At 42.7% G+C, this 22,913-nt stretch overlaps 1 protein-coding gene across 4 annotated transcripts in view; it reads left to right on the top strand.

The window, feature by feature from the left end:
* Positions 1-22,913, top strand: part of Eip63E (cyclin dependent kinase Eip63E) — a 528,910-nt gene that overhangs the window by 465,070 nt on the left and 40,927 nt on the right. For all 4 annotated transcript variants that reach the window (XM_070088663.1, XM_070088664.1, XM_070088661.1 and 1 more), the window contains 2 exons: positions 18,576-18,762; positions 19,488-19,702. In XM_070088663.1, the coding sequence (XP_069944764.1) occupies positions 18,576-18,762; positions 19,488-19,702 (402 nt within the window). The remainder of the gene's footprint in view (positions 1-18,575; positions 18,763-19,487; positions 19,703-22,913) is intronic.

Here is a 22,913-nt window from a genome sequence, read left to right as displayed (position 1 = left end):
ACAACTTATCTTGTTCAGTTTTGTCGTCTTGGAAATCAAGGTATTCATTTAGCCGAGTGTGCATGTTCTGATTCCAGTCCTTGATTGCTTCTTCAACCTTCATATTTATTGTAGTTATTTGTTCAGTGTGACTGGCTATAGCTGCTTTTAGAGTATTTTCTGTGTCAACACTTCCCGAGGTAATCTTCTCTTCAAGGTTTTGGATCTTGTTCTCGAGGTTGGTTATCTTGGATTCTCGTCACTCGAGTGTTGCTTTGATATCTTTGATTTCGTTTTCTAGAGCAACGATGTAGTCCTTGATATTGTCAGGAATAATCATACCTGAGTAATCATGGGTGAATCCTTTGAAGGGAGTGGAGTTGGAGGGGGAGTCAGCCATGTTTGTTGTTGTTGTTGTTCCCTGGGTGGTGGTGGTGAGGGGGGTTGATGATACACCGGCATCCTGCTGGGTAGACAAGTTGAGTTCTAGGGTCCTTGCTGTTATTCTTTTATTACTGATGTTGTTTCTTCTGCGATATCCTTTCATAGTATCACTGAAGTAGATACTGTGTAGCAATGGAGAAGGCTTGTTTTCTCGGAGCTTGGGTTAAGTGGTTGTCTGGCAGCGGACGCAGTGTTTGGGTTAGCAGGGCTGTCTTCCTTAGATCTTCTAATTTTGTCAAGATTTGGGTTACATTCTTAGTATTCTTGGGTCATTTTGTGGTCTACGTGGGTTCATGTAGTTGAACTTTCACTTAGGCCATCACAAGTTTTGATGAGCGATGTTTTTTGAGGAAGAAGAGCTGGTAGGATGCCACTGCTGCCGCCGCCACTGTTTATTATGTACTTGATACAATAATGAAAAGGGAGAGAAATATATACATTAATGGGGTGAAATAAAGAGTAACAAATTGCAATCCTTGTCATGTTGGCAGCCCTGATGTAAACAGGGAACAAACGTACACTAGTCCTGTCCTGTACAGTTGCCATATATATATATATATATATATACAGTGGACCCCCGCATAACGGACGCCTTGCATAGCGGACAATCCACATAGCGGACGCTTTGATCGCTAAAATTTTGCCCCGCATAGCGCCCAAAAACCCGCTCAGCGGCCTTCGTCCGAGACGCGTCCAATGTGCGGCCTGAGCCACGCTCACATGTTCCGCGGGTGGCATTGTTTACCAGCCAGCCTCCGCGGTAACATCCAAGCATACAATCGGAACATTTTGTATTATTACAGTGTTTTTGGTGATTTTTTTCTGGAAAATAAGTGACCATGGGCCCCAAGAAAGCTTCTAGTGCCAACCCTACAGCAATAAGGGTGAGAATTACTATGGAGATGAAGAAAAAGATCATTGATAAGTATGAAAGTGGAGTGCGTGTCTCCGAGCTGGCCAGGTTGTATAATAAACCCCAATCAACCATCGCTACTATTGGTGGTACAGCTGCTGCTGCTGCTGTATCACCGTCAGCTGCTGCTGCACTGTCAGCTGCTGCTGCTGTACCACCGTCAGCTGCTCCTGCTGCTGTAGTACCGTCTGCTGCTGCTGTAGCATCATCTGCTGCTGCTGTAGCATCGTCTGCTGCTGCTGTAGCATCGTCTGTTGCTGCTGTAGCATCGTCTGTTGCTGCTGTACCACCGTCAGCTGCTGCTGCTGCTGTAGCATCGTCTGCTGCTGCTGTAACATCGTCAGTTGCTGCTGTAGCATCGTCTGCTGCTGCTGTAGCATCGTCTGTTGCTGCTGTAGCATCGTCTGCTGCTGCTGCTGCTGTAGCATCGTCTGCTGCTGCTGTAACATCATCAGCTGCTGCTGCTGCTGCTGTAGCACCGTTGTTGGTGTGGCTTATTGAGAATACCAAGAAACAATTAACCCCAGAGGATTTGCCACCCAGGATAGCCCAAAAAAGTCAGTGTCATCGAAGACTGTCTAACTTATTTCCATTGGGGTCCTTAATCTTGTCTCCCAGGATGCAACCCACACCAGTCGACTAACACCCAGGTGAACAGGGAAAATGCCTGGAACTAGTGCTCATATTGGTGAATTTAGAGCCAGCAAAGGTTGGTTTGAGAGATTTAAGAATCGTAGTGACATACACAGTGTGATAAGGCCTGTTCTGGAAGAAAATACCAAACAGGACCTACAGTACTCAGGAGGAAAAGGCACTCCCAGGACACAGTGTCTCATCAGTCATTGCTGCATCTTCAATAAAGGTAAGTGTCATTTATTCTTCATTTAGAAGAGTAGTACATGCACAATATATATTGTGCATGTACTACTCTACTATTGTGCATGTATCCTTCTCTTTGTGTGTAGGAAAATGTATATTTCATGTGGTAAAATTTTTTTTTTCAAACTTTTGGGTGTCTTGCACGGATTAATTTGATTTTCATTATTTCTTATGGGGAAAATTCATTCACATAGCGAACATTTCGCATAACAGCCAGCCCTCTTGCACGGATTAAGGTCGCTATGCGGGGGTCCACTGTATATATATATATATATATATATAATATATATATATTTATATATATATATATAATATATATATATATTTATATAAATATATCTACATGTATATATATATATTTATTTATTTATTACAGTGGATCCCCGGCTTACGATATTATTTCATTCCAGAAGTATGTTCAGGTGCCATTACTGAACGAATTTGTTCCCATAAGGAATATTGTGAATTAGATTAGTCTATTTCAGACCCCCAAACATACACTTACAAACGCACTTACATAAATACACTTACATAATTGGTCGCATTGGGAGCTGATTGTGAAGCGGGGGTCCACTGTATATATATATACATATATACAGTGGTACCTTGACTTACGAGTGCCCCAACTTACGAATTTTCCGAGTTACGAGCCGTTGCTAGGTTGATTTTTTGCTTTGAGTTGTGAGCTAAAATCCGAGTTACAAGCGAGCTTCAGATACACCGCCACTAATTATCGGCATATCTGAAGTCAAATCCAACTCTGTACCCAGAAGAATGTCAGGTACTTCGTCCCATCTCACATGATCTTCCAAGACATAACTGGAAGGATAATACTCTCACACTAATCCCAGATTGTAGTGAAGCACCTCGTCCCTTGTTTAGTTCTCATATAAATCCGGGAAGAGGTAACCTCCATTTTAACACTCGGCATTTTTCCAGAAACATTAAGGTGGGTGGGTTACTGATAGTGGTGGGTGGAGTAGTCATGGTGGTCAGTGGAGTAGTGATGGAGGTGGGTGGAGTAGTGATAGTGGTGGGTGGAGTAGTGATAGTGGTGGGTGGAGTAGAGATGGTGATGGGTGGATTAATGAGGGTGGTGGGTGTAGTAGTGAGGGTGTAGTATACAATAGTTCTTAATTATAAATACGTTTTTCTTATTTAAAAACCTGTAACAAAAAAATTGGGGTGGTTTTCTGGGGGCTGGAACAGATTAATGGCATTTCAGTTAATTTCAGTGAGGAAAATTGATTTGATATACAGTGGTCCCTCAATAATCGTCACCATTAAAGACACAGCCTCATCAATACGGCCACTTGATACTGGAGTTCCGCAGGGAAGTGTCCTTGAACCCCTGCTCTTCCTCATTTACATCAATGATCTTCCAAGCATATCCCAACACCTGAAACCCATTCTCTTTGCTGACGACACGACTTATGTCATCTCCCACCCTAATCTCGCCACTCTCAACACCATTGTTAACGATGAGCTGCTCAAAATATCGACTTGGATGACAGCCAATAAGCTTACACTTAACACTGGCAAAACCTACTATATTATGTTTGGTAGCAGAGCAGGTGTTGCGCAACTTAACATTAAGATCGACAACAACCTAAATTTCAGCACCCATATCCAACAAATAACAAAAAAAGTATCCAAAACGGTGGGGATCCTCTCCAAGATACGATACTACATACCGCAAACTGCCCTTCTCACACTATACCATTCACTTATATATCCATACCTCACCTATGCTATCTGTGCTTGGGGTTCAACTGCAGCAACACACCTAAAGCCAATAATAACCCAACAAAAAGCTGCAGTAAGAATAATCACTAAATCCCATCCCTGGCAACACACCCCCACTCTTCATAGATCTAAACTTACTCCCTGTTCAGAACATCCACACTTACTACTGTGCAATCTATATCTACAGAACCTTAAATTCCAATATTAACCTTGACCTAAAACACTTTCTTGATAGTTGTGACAGGATCCACAGGCATAACACCAGACACAAACATCTCTATGACATTCCCTGTGTTCGAATAAACCTTTGAAATACATTGAATTTTTGTAAAGGACCTAAAATCTGGAACACCCTACATGAAAACTCTAGAACTGCAGACACATTCATCACTTTCAAAACTACAGTTAGAAAACATCTCCCTGATCCACCCCGACAACTAACTACATGATAACCACCTGGTGGTTCAAAATTACACTCACACCCACTGACTATAAACCCAGAAATACTAATCTTAATCTTAAAAAAATAAACCCTAACTAGTCATAAGTTTGCCTATGATACTCAAATATAGACACCTTGTATTGTGCCAAAACAAAAGCATTCACATTGCTAAACTCACAAATTATGATGTAGTCACTTAGGCTTAATACTATAATCTGTAAGGATTTAATGTTAAGAATTAATCCAAGTCTGCTCGAAATGCCTAGCCATGCTAGGTGTCCTAGTGGCCCCCTCTGTAATTAGTATTTTATAACATGTAAACCACAAAACACCCAAAACCTGTAAACCCCACATTGTAACCATTATAGAGAATAAACTTGAATTGAATTGAATGTGTGGACAAAGCCACGTGGATCACAAAGCCATGTGGAGCATGCCACGTGGGGTGTGGACGATGCCACATGGATCTACAAGCCACACGGGTTACCAAGCCAGACATCCCAAGCCACATGCTGTGATCTGCCGCCGCATCACTCCACTGACGTCACCTCACAACGTCACCCACGATGCTGCCCAACTTCACGACATCATGATGTCTGCCTGACGTCACCTCGCGATGTCATCCCATGACATCCCTCATGATGTCACTCAAGGACATCACCTCGAGACGTCTGCTGACGTCACCTCGCGATGTCACCCCATGACATCACCTCACAATGTCATGCTTGATCGAGTGTTAGTTTCACAGTGAGCAATATGTTGTGTTGTCGAGAAGATTGAGAGAAGATATATGTTCATGTGTTAATTAATTCCTCTCAGTCAGTGTTCTCACATGTTCATGTATAGCTCAGTGTCGATTTTTGCACAGAAGAACGTCATTTGCTAGTAAGCCATGTAGTACCGCATGTGCAGTGCAGGTGTGTGCAGTTTTCCATGTGTCATGTGTGATTTTGAGCCCAGCTGTGTGTGGACCACAGGTCTGCGCCCAGACCACTGTGTAGCACCTTGTGTTACTTATCACCCAGTGTGACCCACGCGTTTGACAGGTGATATTAGTCAGCCCCAAGCGTCTGAGCCCCTTGTACAGAAAGCTTTTTATGTTTGCTGCTCATGATGCCCTGCAGAATTGTACCTGCTACAATTCCCATCGAGGTTTGTTTCACTTTACCTCCAGACCATCGGAGTGCAGTTATATGTAGAGAAACAAGTCTGGGGACACTTAGACTAACCTCTGCTATAACTCCAACTGCCGAGAGAATGACACTTGTCAAGCCGCAGTTAGCCCCTGTTGGCAGGTGATTGTCTGCCTCCTTTCACAGCTTCAGTGAGCTTCTGCACAAAGATGATGTCACTTTGACTGCTAGCCCGCTCACTGCAGTATGGTGTATGATGTTATGACTCCCAGATGTTTCACCGAGTTGTCCCTGCCATGACTCCACACTCACCAGCAGTGACAGTCCCAGCGACAGTACCAGTCAAGAAATGTCCTCCTGAGTCGCTTGCCAGAAGAAGCCCTGCCCAGTTGCCAAGTACTGAGGGCACCAGCAGGTTGTGCCCCAGGTTGAGTGAACCTGCAGCTATTTCTACGATATCTGCTTCACCGCTCTAGAGGAGATTGTACCCTGTTATGTCACAGCTCAGCCACAGCGATGTCTCCTGTGTTGCAGTATCTGTCCAGATGCAGGAAGGTATGCAGTGATGCCCCTCAATGCTCACTGCCTATGACCACAATGTTTAGCACACATCACCTGTTTTTTCTTCCCTCCCTGTAGGAATTTTTTTTTCCATGTCCATGTATGTATATATACAGTATATGTTTTTATTTGCGTTCTGTGCCGAGTTCACATTATGTGCCATGCTCTTGCTGCCACCTATAGGCCCATACTACTTCAGTATGCCCAGACCTGCCTCTCTCTCTCACTCTGGGAGCTCCCTTCACTGAGTCAACAGGTTTACTCCTCTCTCACCAGCGGGCATGGCCCTCCCAGGCCATGGGCACAAACACACTGCCTGTTTACCCACTATTTCACAAATAAAGTAAGAAACCTCTGAAGCCTTATCATTGAACCCCGCCTTGCAACAACAACACACCAACATGCATTTACAGGGTCACTGTATAGTTCAGTGAAACTGGTTTTTGACAACTTTTTTTCATCAAAATTTTCTCCCATTTTTCATTCAACACCTCGGTTTTTGTCAGTCCACCATACTGAATGTGTCCACCAGCCTCCCACGCATTCTGAGTAAGTCTGGCTTTGTTTCTCGTCGAATGAGCATTACCCTATGTGTTCATCAGAAACATTTCATACTACAGTGGACCCCCACTCAACGGTGGCATCAAGTAACGGCAAATTCATCTAACGGCACCCTTTGGCAGAAAAAAATGGCTCTACCAATGGCGAGAAACTCGTCTAATGGCATTTATCTGGAATGTGTCCATGCGGCAGGAGCGCGGCCTGAGCAGGCCCAGCCACTCCAAGACTTGGTGTGCCATTGTTTACAAGCTATTACGGTCACTTCCACGTGTACATGCCATATATTTTGGATTATTCCAGTGTTTTTAGTGCTTGTAACCACTAAATAAGCCACCATGGGCCCCAAGAAAGCTTCTAGTGCCAAGCCTGTGTTAAAAAGGGTGAGAATTATGATGAAAATGAAGAAAGAGATAATTGAAAAATATGAAAGTGGAGTGCGTATGTCCGAGTTGGAAAGGATATACAACAAACCCCATTCAACCATCAGTACTATCTTGGTGAACAGAAAGGCAATCAAGGAACCTGTTTTTGCTAAAGGTGCAAGTATGTTTTCAAAATGGAGACCGTATATAATTGAAGAGGTAGACTGTTATTGGTATGGATAAACGAAAAACAATTATCAGGTGATAGTGTTTCTCAGTCTATAATTTGTGAAAAGGCAAGGCAGTTGCATGATGATCTCAATAAGAAAATGCCTCAAAATAGTGATGATATTGATGAATTTAAGGCCAGCAAACGCTGGTTTGAGAAATTTAAGAATAGTAGTGGCATATACAGTGTGGTAAGGCTGCCAGTTCAGACAAAAAAAGCGGCTGAAAAATATGTGAAGGGCTTTAAGGAATACATAGAGCCTGAAAACTTAAAACCTGAACAAGTGTCTAATTGTGACGAAACAGGCCTGTTTTGGAAGAAAAGGCCAAACAGGACCTACATTACTCAGGAGGAAAAGGCACTTCCAGGACTTAAGCCTATGAAAGACAGGCTGACATTAGTGTTGTGTAGTAATGCTAGTGGTGATGGCAAAGTGAAGCTTTATTGGTGCATCACTCTGAAACTTCCAGAGTGTTCAAGGGTAATTTGTGTGTGCTGTGGAGATCAAACAGTAAGGCATGGCATGGGTCACTAGGGAATTTTTCTTGGACTGGTTTTATGGTGTGTTTGGCCCCACTGTGACAAAATATCTCCAGGAAAACAAATTGTCACTCAAGTGCCTCCTGGTAATGGACAATGCTCCTGCTCATCCTCACAACTTGCAAGAGGAAATTTCAGGGGAGTTTGGTTTTGTTAAAGTTAAATTTTTGCCTCCTAACACAACTCCTCTCCTCCAGCCCATGGACCAGCAGGTCATTTCAAATTTCAAAAAGCTCTTCACAAAAGCAGTGTTTCAAAAGTGCCTTGAAGTGACCTCAGACACTCAGTTGACCCTAAGAGAGTTTTGGAAAGATCACTTCAACATCCTCAGTTGCATAAACCTTATAGGTAAGGCTTGGGAGGGAGTGACTACCAGGACTTGAACTCTCCTTGAAGGAAACTGTGGCCTCAATGTGTACAAGAGAGGGATTTTGAAGGGTTCGCGGGCTAACCCTCAGGAGTCTATGCCAGTAGTGGAAGCTATTGTGTCATTGGGGAAGTCCTTGGGGTTGGAGGTTTGTGGCGAGGATGTAGAAGAGTTGGTGCAGAACGACGAAGAAGAACTAACCACTGCAGACCTGCAAGAGCTTCAGGTGCAACAGCAACAGATCACATCTCAGGAATGTTCTTCATTGCAGGAGGAAGAGAGACAGAGGAAGATGACTTCATCAAGGATTAGGGAAATGTGTTCAATGGGTTTGGTTTAGAGGTTTGCCCATTTGTTGGACCTGGGGGGGAACTTCGATAATAACCCTACAAAGGTGCAAGCATTTAGAGATGAATTTTATCCTGTCACAGAAGTTGCAAGCTGTATTGGCAATATGTACAATGACACTCTTGTGTCCCATTTTAGGGAAATCCTAAGGGCATGTGAGAAACAGAGCTCTCTGGACAGATTTTTGGTGCGACAGGGGTCCAGTGACTCTCAAGCTGGTCCTAGTAGCATTAAAAAACCAAGAAGGGTGGTAACCCCACCAAAGGACTTAGTACCTCAAGTCTTTATGAAAGGGGGATTCCCCTTCCAAACAATAAAAACCTGCATAATCTTTCCCTCCTACCGTCTCATCACTCATCAACAACTCCACAATAAAGGTAAGTGGCATTTAATTATTGTTTATTTTGCATGTCGCATTCGTTTTTGTGTAGGGAAATGTATATTTCATGTAAAAAATTTTTTTTGTTTAATACTTTTGGGTGTCTGGAAAGGATTAATTCTATTTCCATTATTTCTTATGGGGAAAATTAATTTGACTAATGGCAGATTCGACTAATGGCTAGCTCTCTGGAATCGATTAATGCCGTTGGTTGAGGGTCCACTGTAATCCATTGTTTTTTGTGCTTGTCTATTGAGTGCTAAATAAGCCACCATGGGGCCAAAGAAAGTTTCAAGCGCCAGCCCTTTGATAAAGAAGGTGAGAAACATGATGGAATTCAAGTAAGAACTTGTAGCAATGTACGAAAGTGGCGTATGTGTGGTTGATCTCACCAGGATGTACAGGAAGTGATTAATGACATGTGTGCAAGTGGAGTGAGTTGCAAAGTTTTGTGGAGAAATATCACCTTAACAAAGCTGTTGCAACCTGTGTCTCCAACATGTTCAATGGCAATGCCTTGTCCCATTTTAGGCAGATCTTAGAGAGACGCCAGAAACAGACCTCTCTGGACAGATTTTTTGTGCGACTGGGGTCCATTGCCAGTAAAAGACAAAGAAGGGAAGTAACCCCGGATAGGGCCTTGATACCTGAAGTCCTTATGGAGGGGGATTGCCCTTCCAACCAGTAACTTCTCCTCCTCCTCCCTCTCCCCTCCTCGCATCTTCCATACACAACAAGTGTCTTCAATGAAGGTAAAAGTGATATTAAATGTTAATTTATCCATTTCATAAGTCCTTTATATTTATTTCTTTGTTTTCTGTTTGTAAAACTATAGTTATTCTCTATATAATGTATTTTTTGTTATTACTTTTGGGTGTCTGGAAGAGATTAATTGGATTTACATTATTTCTTATGGGAAATATTGCTTCAGTTTTCTTTGAATTCGTTTTTTTGTCAGACTTTCTGGAATGAATTAATGATGAAAACCAAGGTTCCACTGTACTTAAATCTTAAGGTTTTAACCACTACTACAATAAATCAATATTTTTTTATATGGAGACTGAAATTGACTGGGAGTTAAATTACCTGAGTCAGTTTATCTAGATTATTATTATTATAATCAAAAAGAAGCGCTAAGCCACAAGGACTATACAGCGCTGCAGGGCAGGAAGGAAGCGAGGGCATCAGGTGGCAAAAGGGAGATGGATGAGTAATAGGTTACGGATAACAGCGGGGTAGTGGATGGTGAAAGGGTAAAGGGCAGCAAGAGACTGAACTAGAAAGGGCTGAGGGGAGTGCGAAAAGTATCATCAGAGTTTGTGGAGTAAATCAGTCGTTGTCAAGAAGTCAATGAGAGAGTCAGGATTAAAGGAGGGTCCATCTGCAAGAAGGGAAGGTAAAGAGAGAGTAGTAGAACGAAGACGATGTTGGAGGTAAATTCTGCGTGCTCGTTGATAGAGAGGGCAGTCTAACAGAATGTGGCTAATCGATACTGGAACTTGACACTGCTCACAGAGAGGAACAGGGTGCCTCTCCATGAGATACCCATGAGTAAGACGAGTGTGACCAATGCGAAGGCGGGAGAGAGTGGTCTCCCAACCTCGGCACTGATGACAAGAAGACGGCCAGTAACCTATGCTCGGTTTAATAGAATGAAGTTTGTTACCGAGCAGAGTTGACCAACGTTGTTGCCAACGGGTGCGAAGGTGGGTAGCTATTGCAGCAAAATAGTCCAGAAATGGAACACCTCAATAGGAAATTGGTAGGTCATGTACTGCTGACCGCGCAGCAGTGTCTGCCTGTTCATTGCCCTGTACGTCGACATGACCAGGGACCCAACAAAAAACAATATCTTTATGTTTGGTAGAGATGCGGCGTAGCCAAAGTTGGATACGGAGAACTAGGGGATGAGATGTATCAAATTTTCGTATAGCCTGTAGAGCACTAAGGGAGTCTGAGACTACTACAAATGATGACACAGGCATAGATGCGATACGAATAAGTGCTGTAAGAATGGCATACAGTTCAGCAGTAAAAATGCTAGCTGAAGATAGTAAATGTCCCCGCACGACGCTGTCCGGAAACACTGCTGCGAATCCGACGCCGTCTGAAGACTTAGAGCCATCTGTGTACACAGCAGTGGCATGAGAATGGGAGTGGAAGTGATCAAGAAAAAGAGAGCGGGAAGCCACCGTAGGCAGTTGAGCTTTCAAGCAAGGGAGTGAGAAAGAACAGACCCGAACAGCTGGAACTTCCCAGGGGGGTAGGGAAAAGTGAGATGCTACATGAACATATAAAGGTGGTAACTGAAGGGAAGACAAGAGTGAATGTAGGCGAAGAGAAAAGGGACAGAGCAAACAGGGGCGGCGAATGAATAAAGAATGTCTACTAATATCGGTGACCATTCTATAAATGGAAGGATTGTGTAGATCGTGAGAGCGTACATAGTAGCGAAGGCAATGGGCATCACAGCAATCAGACAAGGATGGAACATTCGCTTCTGTATAGAGGCTCTCAACAGGGGAAGAGTGAAAAGCACCAAGGCACAAACGTAATCCTTGGTGATGGATAGAGTTAAGGCTAGAGAGAGTAGCAGGAGAGGCCGCGGAATAAATCTGGTCACCATAATCGAGTTTCGATAAAACGAGGGCTGAATGTAGGCGAAGCAGAGTTCAACGATCAGCTCCCCAGGAAAGATGAGCAAAGGTTTTAAGAAGGTTTAGCCGGCTGTGACAAGTTGCCTTCAGAGAGGTAATGTGAGGTTTCCAGGATAACCGACGGTCAAAGAGAAGGCCTAGAAACCTGACTGTATCACGTTCGGGGATACGGGAGCCATAGAGATACAAAGGATGATCGGAAATAACAGAGCGTCTAGTGAAAGTAATTTGGTGAGTTTTGGTACTTGAAAATTTAAACCCATGCGTGGTGGCCCAAGTGGAAACACGGTCGACCGCATGCTGGAGAGAAACTGCAATAAGATGACAGTCAGCGCCTGCACAAGCAATAGCGAAGTCATCAACATAGAGTGATGACCAAATATTGGGTGGAAGAACAGAGGCCAAATCATTTATAGCAAGGAGAAACAGTGTTGTGCTTAGAACACATCCCTGAGGGACCCCTTCAGCTTGGACGAAGTCCGGGGAAAGAACATTATTGACTCGAACACGGAAATGTCTGTCGGTTAAAAAGCTCTTAAGGAAGGATGGTAGATTGCCTCGGAGGCCTAAGGAATGGGCCTGGGCCAAAATATTATACCTCCAAGTTGTGTCATATGCCTTCTCAAGGTCAAAAAATATGGCAATAACTGAGTGATTATTCGCAAAGGCATTACGAACATACGTATCCAAGCGTAGTAAGGGGTCTATGGTAGAACAACCCTTACGAAAGCCATATTGACTAGAGGAGAGACTGTTGTGTGTCTCTAAATACCACATTAAACGTCGATTTACGAGACGTTCCATCACTTTGCAAACTGCACTAGTAAGAGCGATGGGGCGATAGTGGGAGGCATCATGTCCTGTAGTACCCGGTTTGCGGAAAGGGAGAACAATGGCAGATTTCCACAGCTGGGGAAGAACTCCTTGTGCCCAAATAAGATTGAAGAGGTGTAAGAGGACTACAAGGGCTGACCGATGTAAATGTTGTAACATACGAATATGAATGTCGTCAGGCCCAGCTGCCGATGATCGGCAAGCTGAGAGCGTTGCCTCCAGTTCTTGAAGTGTAAAAGGCACATTATACTGTTCTTCTCTGAGAGAAGAAAAGTCCAAGGGTACTAACTCTCTGGCAGACTTTGAGGAAAGAAACGAGGGGCATAGATGGAGCCCTCGGGAAATACGGACCAGATGTGTGCCAAGTTCAATGGCAACGTCGAGAGGGTTTGCTACATCAACACCAGCGACCCGTAGAACAGGAGCTGGGTCAGGAGAGTATTTACCACTCAATTTCCTCACTTTTTTAAAGACTGCACTCATAGAAGAAGCAGAGGTGATGGTGGAAACATAGTCTCGCCAACAAGTGCGTTTAGCTTCACGGATGACATGGCGAGCGATCGCACGCTTCTGCTTAAAATCAAGAAGTCTCTCAGCGGTTCTATTGTACCGGTACCTGCCCCATGCAGCACGTTTCAAACGTACTGCACGAGCACAAGCAGGAGACCACCAAGGCACGCACTTCTAAGAATGCCTGCCTGAGGTTTGGGGTATAGAATGAGAAGCTGCAGTATAAACTGACGTCGAGAAGATGTGTAGGAGCTCATCAATGGAGGATGAAGAAGGAACCTCACTAAAAGCAGTGAGGTGTGAGTAAAGATCCCAATTTGCCCGATCAAATTGCCAGCGAGGGCTACGGAAAGGTGGTGAATAGGAAGGAGAAGTAAGAATGATCGGAAAATGATCGCTGTCATGTAAGTCTGGTAGAACAGACCAGGTGAAGTCTAGTGCAGTGGAGGAAGAGCAGACTGATAGATCGATGCAACATGGAGGGGGTGAGAGGCGAGAAAAGCCTCCAACTGGATGCCACGTGAGTCACAATGAGACCCCCCCAGAGGAAATGGTGGGCATTAAAACCACCAAGTAACAGAAGTGGTGGTGGTAAGGATGAAACAAGAAAGGCAAAGTCTGGGATAGAAAATGCTCGAGAAGGAGAGAGATATAAAGAACATATTGTAAACCACTTATTCAAGTGGATACGGGCTGCAGTGTAATGCAGCGAGGTATGGACAAATAGTTGACAGTACGGAATATCATTGCATAGAAGAAGGGCACTTTCATTAAAGGTCCCATCTGAGAAAGGATCCGAAGAATACAATAAATTATAGCCTGAGATAGGTTGGAAAACAGCCGAGTGTAATTTTGGTTCTTGTAAGCAAGCACCAACAGGGGAAAACCTGGAAAGCAACATCTGAAGCTCACCCCGATTACCCCTGAGGCCGCGGATATTCCACTGTAAATAGGCCATGATTGGCGATGAAGAAAATATCAGGAATCTGTAGGTAAAGGCACCTACGGACTAGAGGGGTTAGAAAAGTCAACGTGTGGTGGCATTGGAAGATGTTCAAGTAGCGAAGGAACGGAGCGTTGCGAAGAATGGGGATGTGAAGATGGAGGAGAGAGAAGAGAAGGAACAGGAAGTGAATCAGTGTCCATTGAAGGTTTAGTCTCTGCAATATATTCTGAAATGGCTTCAAGTGTTTCTGAATTCAAAGATGTATGGGAGACCATATTGGAGATAGAAGGAGGAGGGTGAGTAAAGATTGGGACAGTAATGGACTGTACCAAAGTAGAGGGGGAGGGAAGAGTGTAAGGGACTGGAGATGAAGTGTGGGGGGGGGGGGGACAGAAGAGGCAGAAACCTGGGAGGTGGCAGAAGAGGGAGAAACTTGGGAGGGGACGGGGGTGGAAGGCATAGTACGAGGAGGAGGGTGAATCTCCACACTTGTAATAGAGCCAGAGAGAGGGGAAGAACTAGGTACAGAGACTGGAAAGGTAAAGTGTGGAGGTGGAAGAAGGGAAGGAAGGGGCAAAGAAGATTTGAGCAATGTGGATTTTTTGGACTTCTGAGTAGAGGGTCGATTGGTATTAGGTGTCGTACGAGGTCTTGTTGATACTGGGGCTTGTGAGGAAGGACGCGAAGATGTGAGAACAGACTGAGTTGTAGTCGGGACGTCAGAGCCAAGGACAGCCAAAGGATTAGATGCCGTAGTGGCTATGGGAGGGGTAATAACAGAGGAGGCTGCAGAAGATGGGACCCCAGAAGTGGGGGGATGTTTGGAAACATGAGAATAAGAAACACGGGGTAGTCTCCCTTGGAGGCGGAGATGAGTAACTGCCATAGCATAAGGGAGACCTTCTGCCTCTTTGAGGCAACGGATTTCACGTTCATTTAAGTAGACCTGGCAACGGCGGGAGTACGAAGAGTGAGCTTCATTACAATTAAGGCAAGATGGAGGTTGACTGCAAGATGTATTAGAATGGTCGTCGGCACCACAGACTGGGCATTCGGCCATAGATCTGCAATATTTCGCTGGGTGACCAAAACGCCAGCAATTTCTACATTGTTGCGGTGTAGGTATCACCTTTCGAACTTGTAACCGATGTCCCGCGACATATACAGAGGACAGGAGTTCTCGGCTGTCAAAAGTTAAACGAGCCACATTGCAAGGGTAACGTCTCCGCCCCCGGGCAGGAAGGACATAAGTGTCTACTTTGAGGATTGGGAGATCCTGGAGTTCCAGCTGTTCAAAAATGTCATTGCCACATGACTGGAAATTCTGTTGGACTATGGTATGGGGCAGAATGACAGTACCACTACAAGAATTGAGAGAAAGATGTTTTTCAATAGTGACAGGAGTAGTATCGATATTTGAAAGGAGAGAAAGATCATGAGCTTGGGCAGCATTCTGGACAGTGACGATGCGCATACCGCTCTTGAGAGCATGAAATGAAATATCTCTACCAACATGACGCAGGAGCGCTTTGCCAATACTATGGTCAGAAAGGTAGGCAGAAGAAGAAGTCGGTCTTAAAGTAAAGAATTTAGTCCATTGTGTGGTCCGAAACTGAGCGTGGAGAGGGAGTGCTTGACGTGTCGTTCTTTTCCGAGTAGAATGGGAAGGTAACAAAGGAGCATCATCAGGAGAATGACGTTGGCGTTTAGGAGTAGGACCTGAGTTGGTCCGGCTTGAAATGGGTGGGCGATTCGAAAATTGCCGTACCGTAGAGGGAGAAGCCGGAAGCATAGTCAAAGGAGAGCGGAGTTCAGACAAATCGAAGGAGTCAGTCAAAGCCCCGGTACCTGAAGCGGGTGAGGAAACAGCACCAGCAAGAGGTACAGGGGCATCAGGAGTGTCCGAAGAGTGGTCTAAACACAAGGCAGGGTCAGAATGGGGTGCGGTATCAAGAAGGGGCCCGGGGGTAGTGGGTTCATGGACTAGGGCTGCCATGGTTAGGTTACTCCTTTGCTTTTTGTTTTTAAGAAAAAAAAAAGAAGAAAAGAAAATAAAAATAAAAAAAAGAATAAAAAAAGGGGGGAGCGGGGAGGAATAGTTCCCAGGAGGAATGAAAGGGCCGGAAATCTCCCTCCGCGCCCAAGAGGACCTCAACACCGCTAGTAGCGCAGATGCAGCATGGAACCCGTGCCATACCCTACCCTTCATGCCAGTAAACCAGCAATCCGGGATAGCAACCTCACATCTGCCAAGCTACCTCGGTGGACAAAAGAGAGGGCGGCCGGATATCCGCCACAAAGCATACCTCCTTCGGCCACCACCCCCGGAATCCGAAAGGTGGCTTCCAGAGATACACCAGTCGCCCGAAAGACACCCAAAGCTACTCCGGGATACCGGAGAGGGATCGGGACATCCCCAGGCAATCCAGATTCCATGGCAAACTACGCCACCGCCAAGAACCTCAACGGAATGGGATGGACCCCGGTGTCCTTTCCCCTACCTAGGAACTAGCGCGCCTGTGGGAGAAATCCCAAAGGCCAAAAAGAGGAAGGGCAAAAGGGAGGGGTGAGGAGGAGGAAGGGGAGGATGGGGAGGATGGGATAGGGGAGGGGAGAATGGGGGGTAATTAGGTTCGGTCTGAGGAAGAAGACCGACAGGGCTAATTCCTCAGACCAAGAGCCTCTTCACCACGCCAAGGAGCCCCCCTTGAAGAGGAGTTTATCTAGAACCTAAAACTATATAGTTTTTAGTGACTTTTTTATATAAGAGTAAAATATTTCAAATTTTCCAGCTTAGCTAGATATAAAGCCTCTCCTCGCTTGGACTTATGACAGGCTCTCTGACCAATATGCATACCTAAATAATGTATATTAGAGCTGATTTCCTCTATTGTTTTTATTACAGTATACAGTACACTACTGTATAAACATTTAAAAAATTTACTAAAAATGTTATAAATGGTGCAAAGGTGACAATAAAACAATATCAAAGATGGTTGACACACACCTACTACCATTATAGTGCTCCTCACTTAGCGACGAATTGGTTTACTGATGTGTTTTCAGGAACAGAACTCCGTCATTAAGTGAGGAGAGGCTGTACACCTATTCTGAGAAGATTTTGCTCATTTGGTAGTGTGTAAAAAATATTTCTTTAACCCTTTCAGGGTTTCAGACGTACTAGTACGGCTTACGCACCAGGGTTTTTGATGTACTAGTATGCCTAAATTCTAGCGCCCTCAAATCTAGTGAGAGAAAGCTGGTAGGCCTACATATGAAAGAATGGGTCTATGTGGTCAGTGTGCACAGTATAAAAAAATCCTGCAGCACACAGTGCGTAATGAGGAAAAAAAAACTTTAACCGTGTTTTTGGATTAAAATAGCGACTTTGCACTGTATTTTTGTATGGCATTTATTGTTGTATTCTAGTTTTCCTGGTCTCATTTTATAGAACGGAAGACATATTATAGAAATTGAGATGATTTTGACTGGTTTTATAATGGAAAGTACCTTGAAATTGAGCTCAAAGGAGCAGAAGTGTTCGATTTTTACCAAAGTTCAAAAGTAAACAAATCATGCTAAGCGTCCAATACATGTCAACTGGCGAGTCTAATATTCTTTCACAAGTGTGCCAATATTATTTATACCATTTCTAACTAATGCAGTAGTCTCCATAACAGTAAATCTTCTATTTTTTTGTGAGAATAAAAAATTCAAAGTGGAAAGCAAAAGAATGTAAGAGGGGCACGGGGGCGTGCCCCTCTTACATTGGCATCTTTTGAAATTTGTGTGAAATTGGCAAAATTGCTAAATTCTGACCATTTATTGGATAGTTGAAATCGGTAAATGGGTGGTTTCTTGTACTTACTCGATAGAAAAAATGGAGTTCTAGCAAAATGCACCTACCATCTGACTTACGACCGAGTTCGGTTCCGAGAAACCGGTCGTAAGTCGAAATGGATGTAAGTTGAACTTTACTTCTGAATATCAACATCACATTTTTGTAATGACTTTATTTTATTGTTTTATTTTGGTATTTCATGTTTTACTTTACTTTTTATGCTGTTAGTACTGTATTTGTACTGTGAGGTTTAGGATAAACACTGTGTACAACACATATAGTTGTTTATTTCCCAGAATACAGTGGACCCCCGCTTTGCGATCACCTCCCAATGTGACCAATTATGTAAGTGTATTTATGTAAGTGCATTTGTACGTGTATGTTTGGGGGTCTGAAATGGATTAATCTAATTCACAATATTCCTTATGGGAACAAATTCGTTCAGTACTGGCACCTGAACATACTTCTGGAATAAAATAATATTGTAAACCGGGGTCCACTGTACCATGTAATGATGATTTTCAGTTTGGCAGTTAGACAGAAGAGAGTCCAGACATTTTTTTTTTTTTAAATTGCTATACAAGAGGTCCTTCGCTTACAAACATCCCAAATTATGCACATCTGCATTTGTAAATGGGTCACTCGAGAACCAATTTCATTTGCACAATCACCGAGTCACAGTAAGAATTTTTTTTTTCTGCTTAACATATGAGTATGAACAAAGCATAGCCATCCTTCTGTACTATTATTTTCTGTATGAATAGCTGAGATATGAAAGTTGTAAAACTAGGAATGCAAGTCTTTGTGGCTTGAAGACCTTCTATATAAGTAGTACTTGCTTGTACAGTACTACATAGTTGCATATGTATAAAATAAAACTTAATTTAAAATATTTTCTCTATAGCACACAGACCTATCACAGTACCTCGAGAAACATGGTGGAGGTCTGCACCCTCGTAATGTAAAGCTGTTCCTTTTTCAACTGCTACGAGGTCTATCCTATTGTCACCGTAGACGAATTCTTCACAGGGACATTAAACCACAAAATCTTCTTATATCAGAAATTGGTGAACTTAAAATAGCAGATTTTGGTAAGTTTTGGATTTCATGAGAGTTAATATTTCAAAGGTATCAAATTGGTAATTCTGTATTAGTATGTGTAAATCTGTATGATAATTGAATGTGTAAGTTTTACTATGCACTGTGATGAAAGAAGATAGGTACAATAATTGCTCTGACCTTAAGGAGAAGGATAAAGGAGGAGTCTGGATAATAGAAAGTTATGCCTAATCAGAATTCACTAGAAAGGATGAAGAATGATGGTAAACCCATCTTGTATAGTGATTGATCTAACCTTACAAAATATCATCGATCAGGGTAGCCACATACTGTGGTGTGGCTACCCTGTGAGCTTCAGTGTAAAGAGGATATTTCTACCCTATACATGGAATGTTTTAAAGTGTAAAATGTGATTTCCACTTTAATATTAATTTTTTTTTCAGAAAGGTGAATCAAAAGGAATTAGGTGTGGGAACTTGAATGAAATCATTTAATGATTAAAATCTTTGGCTAACTTGGCTTATGAATCTGAGCTACAAGGAGGACAGGTGTTGAGAACTTTTGTTATTTCAGAAAATCTCTCTAATCATTTTAACAATAAGTTGCTTCATGGAGCCCAGTGTTGGGGAGGCCATATTTATGTACAGTAATTTTTTTTACCACAAAAACTTTATACATGAGTATAATATAAACTACTATGTAAATATTTTAAGATACAATGTATTGTACTAGAAATAATTCTTTTAACTATTGACAGGCCTTGCACGAGCCAAATCTGTACCATCCCACACATACTCACATGAAGTGGTAACGTTATGGTATCGACCGCCGGATGTTCTTTTGGGTTCTACCGACTATTCTACTTCACTGGACATGTGGGGCGTTGGCTGCATTTACACAGAAATGATCACCGGAGTACCTGCCTTTCCAGGGGTTAGAGATATACAGGACCAACTTGATAAAATTTTTAAGGTGTGTAATACTTTGTTTTTCGTGCAATGATTTTTCTGGATGCACAGTAAACTCATAATTTAATGGACAAAGTCCACTGGTTACTGAATTGTCCATTATTATTGTAATGGCAAAACAATCTCACGCCTGTCCATCACAATCAACACACTCCTTCCTATACCTGGAGAGGGTTTCGGGAATCAATGCCCCTGTGGCCCAGTCTGTGACCAGGCTGCCTGGTGGACCAGGGTCTGATCAACCAGGCTGTTACTGCTGGCTGCATGCTAATCAGGTACTGACTTTAGATGTCTGTCCAGTGCCTTCTTGAAGACAGCTAGGGATCTATTGGTTATCCCCCTTATGTATGCTAGAAGGCAGTTGAACAGTCTTGGGCCCCTGACACTTATTGTGTTGTGTTTTAGCATACTCATGGTGTCCCAACTTTTCATTGGGGGGGGGGGAGGATTCTGCATCTCCTGCCCAGTCTTGCTTTTGTAGGGAGTGATTTTCATGTGCAAAGTTAGGACTAGTCCCTCTGGGATTTTCAAAGTGTATATTATCACGTATCTTTCTCGCCTGTGTTCCAGGGAATACAAATCAAGGGACTTCAGTCATTCTCAGTAGTTTAGGTGCTTTATCATATTTATGCATACTGTGAACGTTCTCTGTACATTCTCCAGGTCTGCAGTTTCACCTGCCTTGAAAGAAGCCATTAGTGTACAGCAATATTCCAGCCTAGAGAGAACAAGCGATTTGAGGAGAACCATCCTGAGCTTGGCATCCATAGTTTTGAAGGTTCTCATTATCCATCCTATCATTTTCTTAACAGATGTGATAGAAACATTGTTGTGATCTTTGAATGTGAGATCCTCAGACATTATAACTCCCAGGTCCTTCACATTATTTTTCACTCTATTGTGTGGTTGGAATTTGTTTTATACTCTGATACAGCTTTAATTTCTTTGAGTTTTCCATATCGGACTAATTGAAATTTTTCTTCATTGAATATTATGCTGCTTTCCACAGCCCATTTAAAGATTTGGTTGATGTCCACTTGAAGTCTTTCAGTGTCTTCGAAGGGATGGCACCATCATGCAGATTCGGGTGTCATCTGCAAAGGAAGACATGGTGCTGTGGCTTCCATCTCTGTCTGTGTCAGATATAAGGATAAGGAACAGGATGGGGGCAAGTACAGTGCCTTGTAGACCTGAACTTTTCACTGTAACTGCCTCAGACTTTACCCTGTTTACTATTACTCTTTGTGGTCTGCTTGTTAGGAAGTTATAGACCCATCTACCAACTTTTCTTGTTATTCCTTTATCATTTATTTTGTGTGCAATTAAACCATGGTCGCACTTGTCGAAGGCTTTCGCAAAGTCTCTGTATTTCATCTGCATTTTGTTCATCCTCCAGTGCATAGTGGTCCAGTAGTTAGGTGGAGCAGCCTGCTCTAAACCTGTGTTGTTCTGGGTTGTGTAACTGATGGGTATCTAGGTGGATGGTGATCTTACTTATTAGAACTCTTTCAAAGATTTCTATGATATGCGACATTAGTGCCATTGGTCTGTAATTCTTTGCAATTGCTTTACTGCCACCTTTGTGGAAGGGGGCTATGTCTGTTGGTTCTAGTGATAGTGGGGTGACCCCCGTGTCCATGCTTCCTCTCTTTAAAATGCTGAAGGCACATGAAAGGGGCTTCTTGCAGTTCTTGATGATTACAGAGTTCTACAAGGCTGGGCCTGGGGCCAAGTGGATGAGCATGTCATTTATTGCTTTTTTGAAGTCTTGTGGTGTTTGGGTAATATTGGAGATTTAGATTTTTGATTCTTAACCCTTAAACTGTCCAAACGTAGATCTACGTTTTTTCAACATTTGAAAGTAGATCTTTTCTTTTTTTACATTTGAAAATGTGTAAAAAAACTTTGATCTACTTTTTTTGTTTGTTATATTTGAAAATATATAAAAAAACATGAATCTACTTTTCGAGCATTACGCATGTGAACGTAAATTTGTTTGGACAGTTTAAGGGTTAATCCAGTTAATGACTCACTAAACACTGAGTCATATTGAGACTTAAGTATCTCACTCATTTCTTTGCTGTCATCTCTATAAGTTCCATCAAGGGGTTAAGTACTTGTTGTTTTTGACTTAGATTTGGCATAAGAAAAGAAATATTTTGTTTTTTTTTCAATTTCATTGATGTCTCTAAGTTCTTCCTGAGTTTCTTGTCTCCTGGATGATTCTTTAAGCTTAAGTTCAGTATTTGCTATTTCTCTGACCAGTGCCTCCCTTTGTATTTCAGATATGCTGGCCCCTTTCAGCAGCTCTGTGATTCTTGGCTTTGCCTGTATAGGGAATGTCTCTCTCTTTCTAATCTACATCTTCTCTTCCTTTTTCTTAATGGTATGTGCCCTGAGCATACTTCAAGTGCCACAGAGTTAATTCTTTCCAGGCAAAGATTCGGATCTGTGCTGTTTAGGATATCCTCCCAACTCGTTTCATTTAGGACATGGGTGACTTGATCCCACTGTATGCTCTTTTTATTGAAGTTGAATTTAGTGAAGGCACCTTCATAACTGGTCACCATTGGATGGTCAGGAGCCTTGCACATGCATGTCTATACCTCTGTTATGTTGTGATCCGAGTATATTGTTTTCAGTACTGTTATATTTTGTATCAGATCATCATTGTTGGTCCAGATGAGATCCAGTGTATTTTCCAGTTTAGCTGGCTCTGTTATTTGCTGGTTTAAGATGAATTTGTTGCAGAGATTTAATAGGTCATGTGTGCATAAATTTTCATATGAGCTGCCTCCTGGGGTTATCTCTAAAACATTATAGACCCCCAGTTTTCATAATTAATCTATTTCAGACAGTTGCCCTAAATCCAAAATGGCTGTAAACCGAAGTAATATTTCCCATAAGAAATAATATAAATCCAATTAATCCATTTCAGACACCCAAAAATATTAACAAAAAATACATTTTATAGAGAATAACTATAGTTTTACATGCAGAAAACAATGAAAAATAAATATAAATGACTAATTTTAATGATAAATGAATATTACATACCTTTATTGAAGACTCTTGTTGGTGAGTAGTATTTATTTGTAGTCCCAGAGGGACTACATCCCAGGCTATACCTACCGGCTACATACACTGCGGCCTACAACCATGTTATTACAATCGACATACCATGTTCACTGAGTTTAATCGTTTCTAACAACTAC

The sequence above is a fragment of the Cherax quadricarinatus genome, chromosome 25 (genome assembly GCF_038502225.1).
Source record: "Cherax quadricarinatus isolate ZL_2023a chromosome 25, ASM3850222v1, whole genome shotgun sequence".
Taxonomy (NCBI): domain Eukaryota; kingdom Metazoa; phylum Arthropoda; class Malacostraca; order Decapoda; family Parastacidae; genus Cherax; species Cherax quadricarinatus.
Note: the sequence above shows the minus strand (reverse complement) of the source record. Positions and strands in the feature narration are given on the sequence as shown.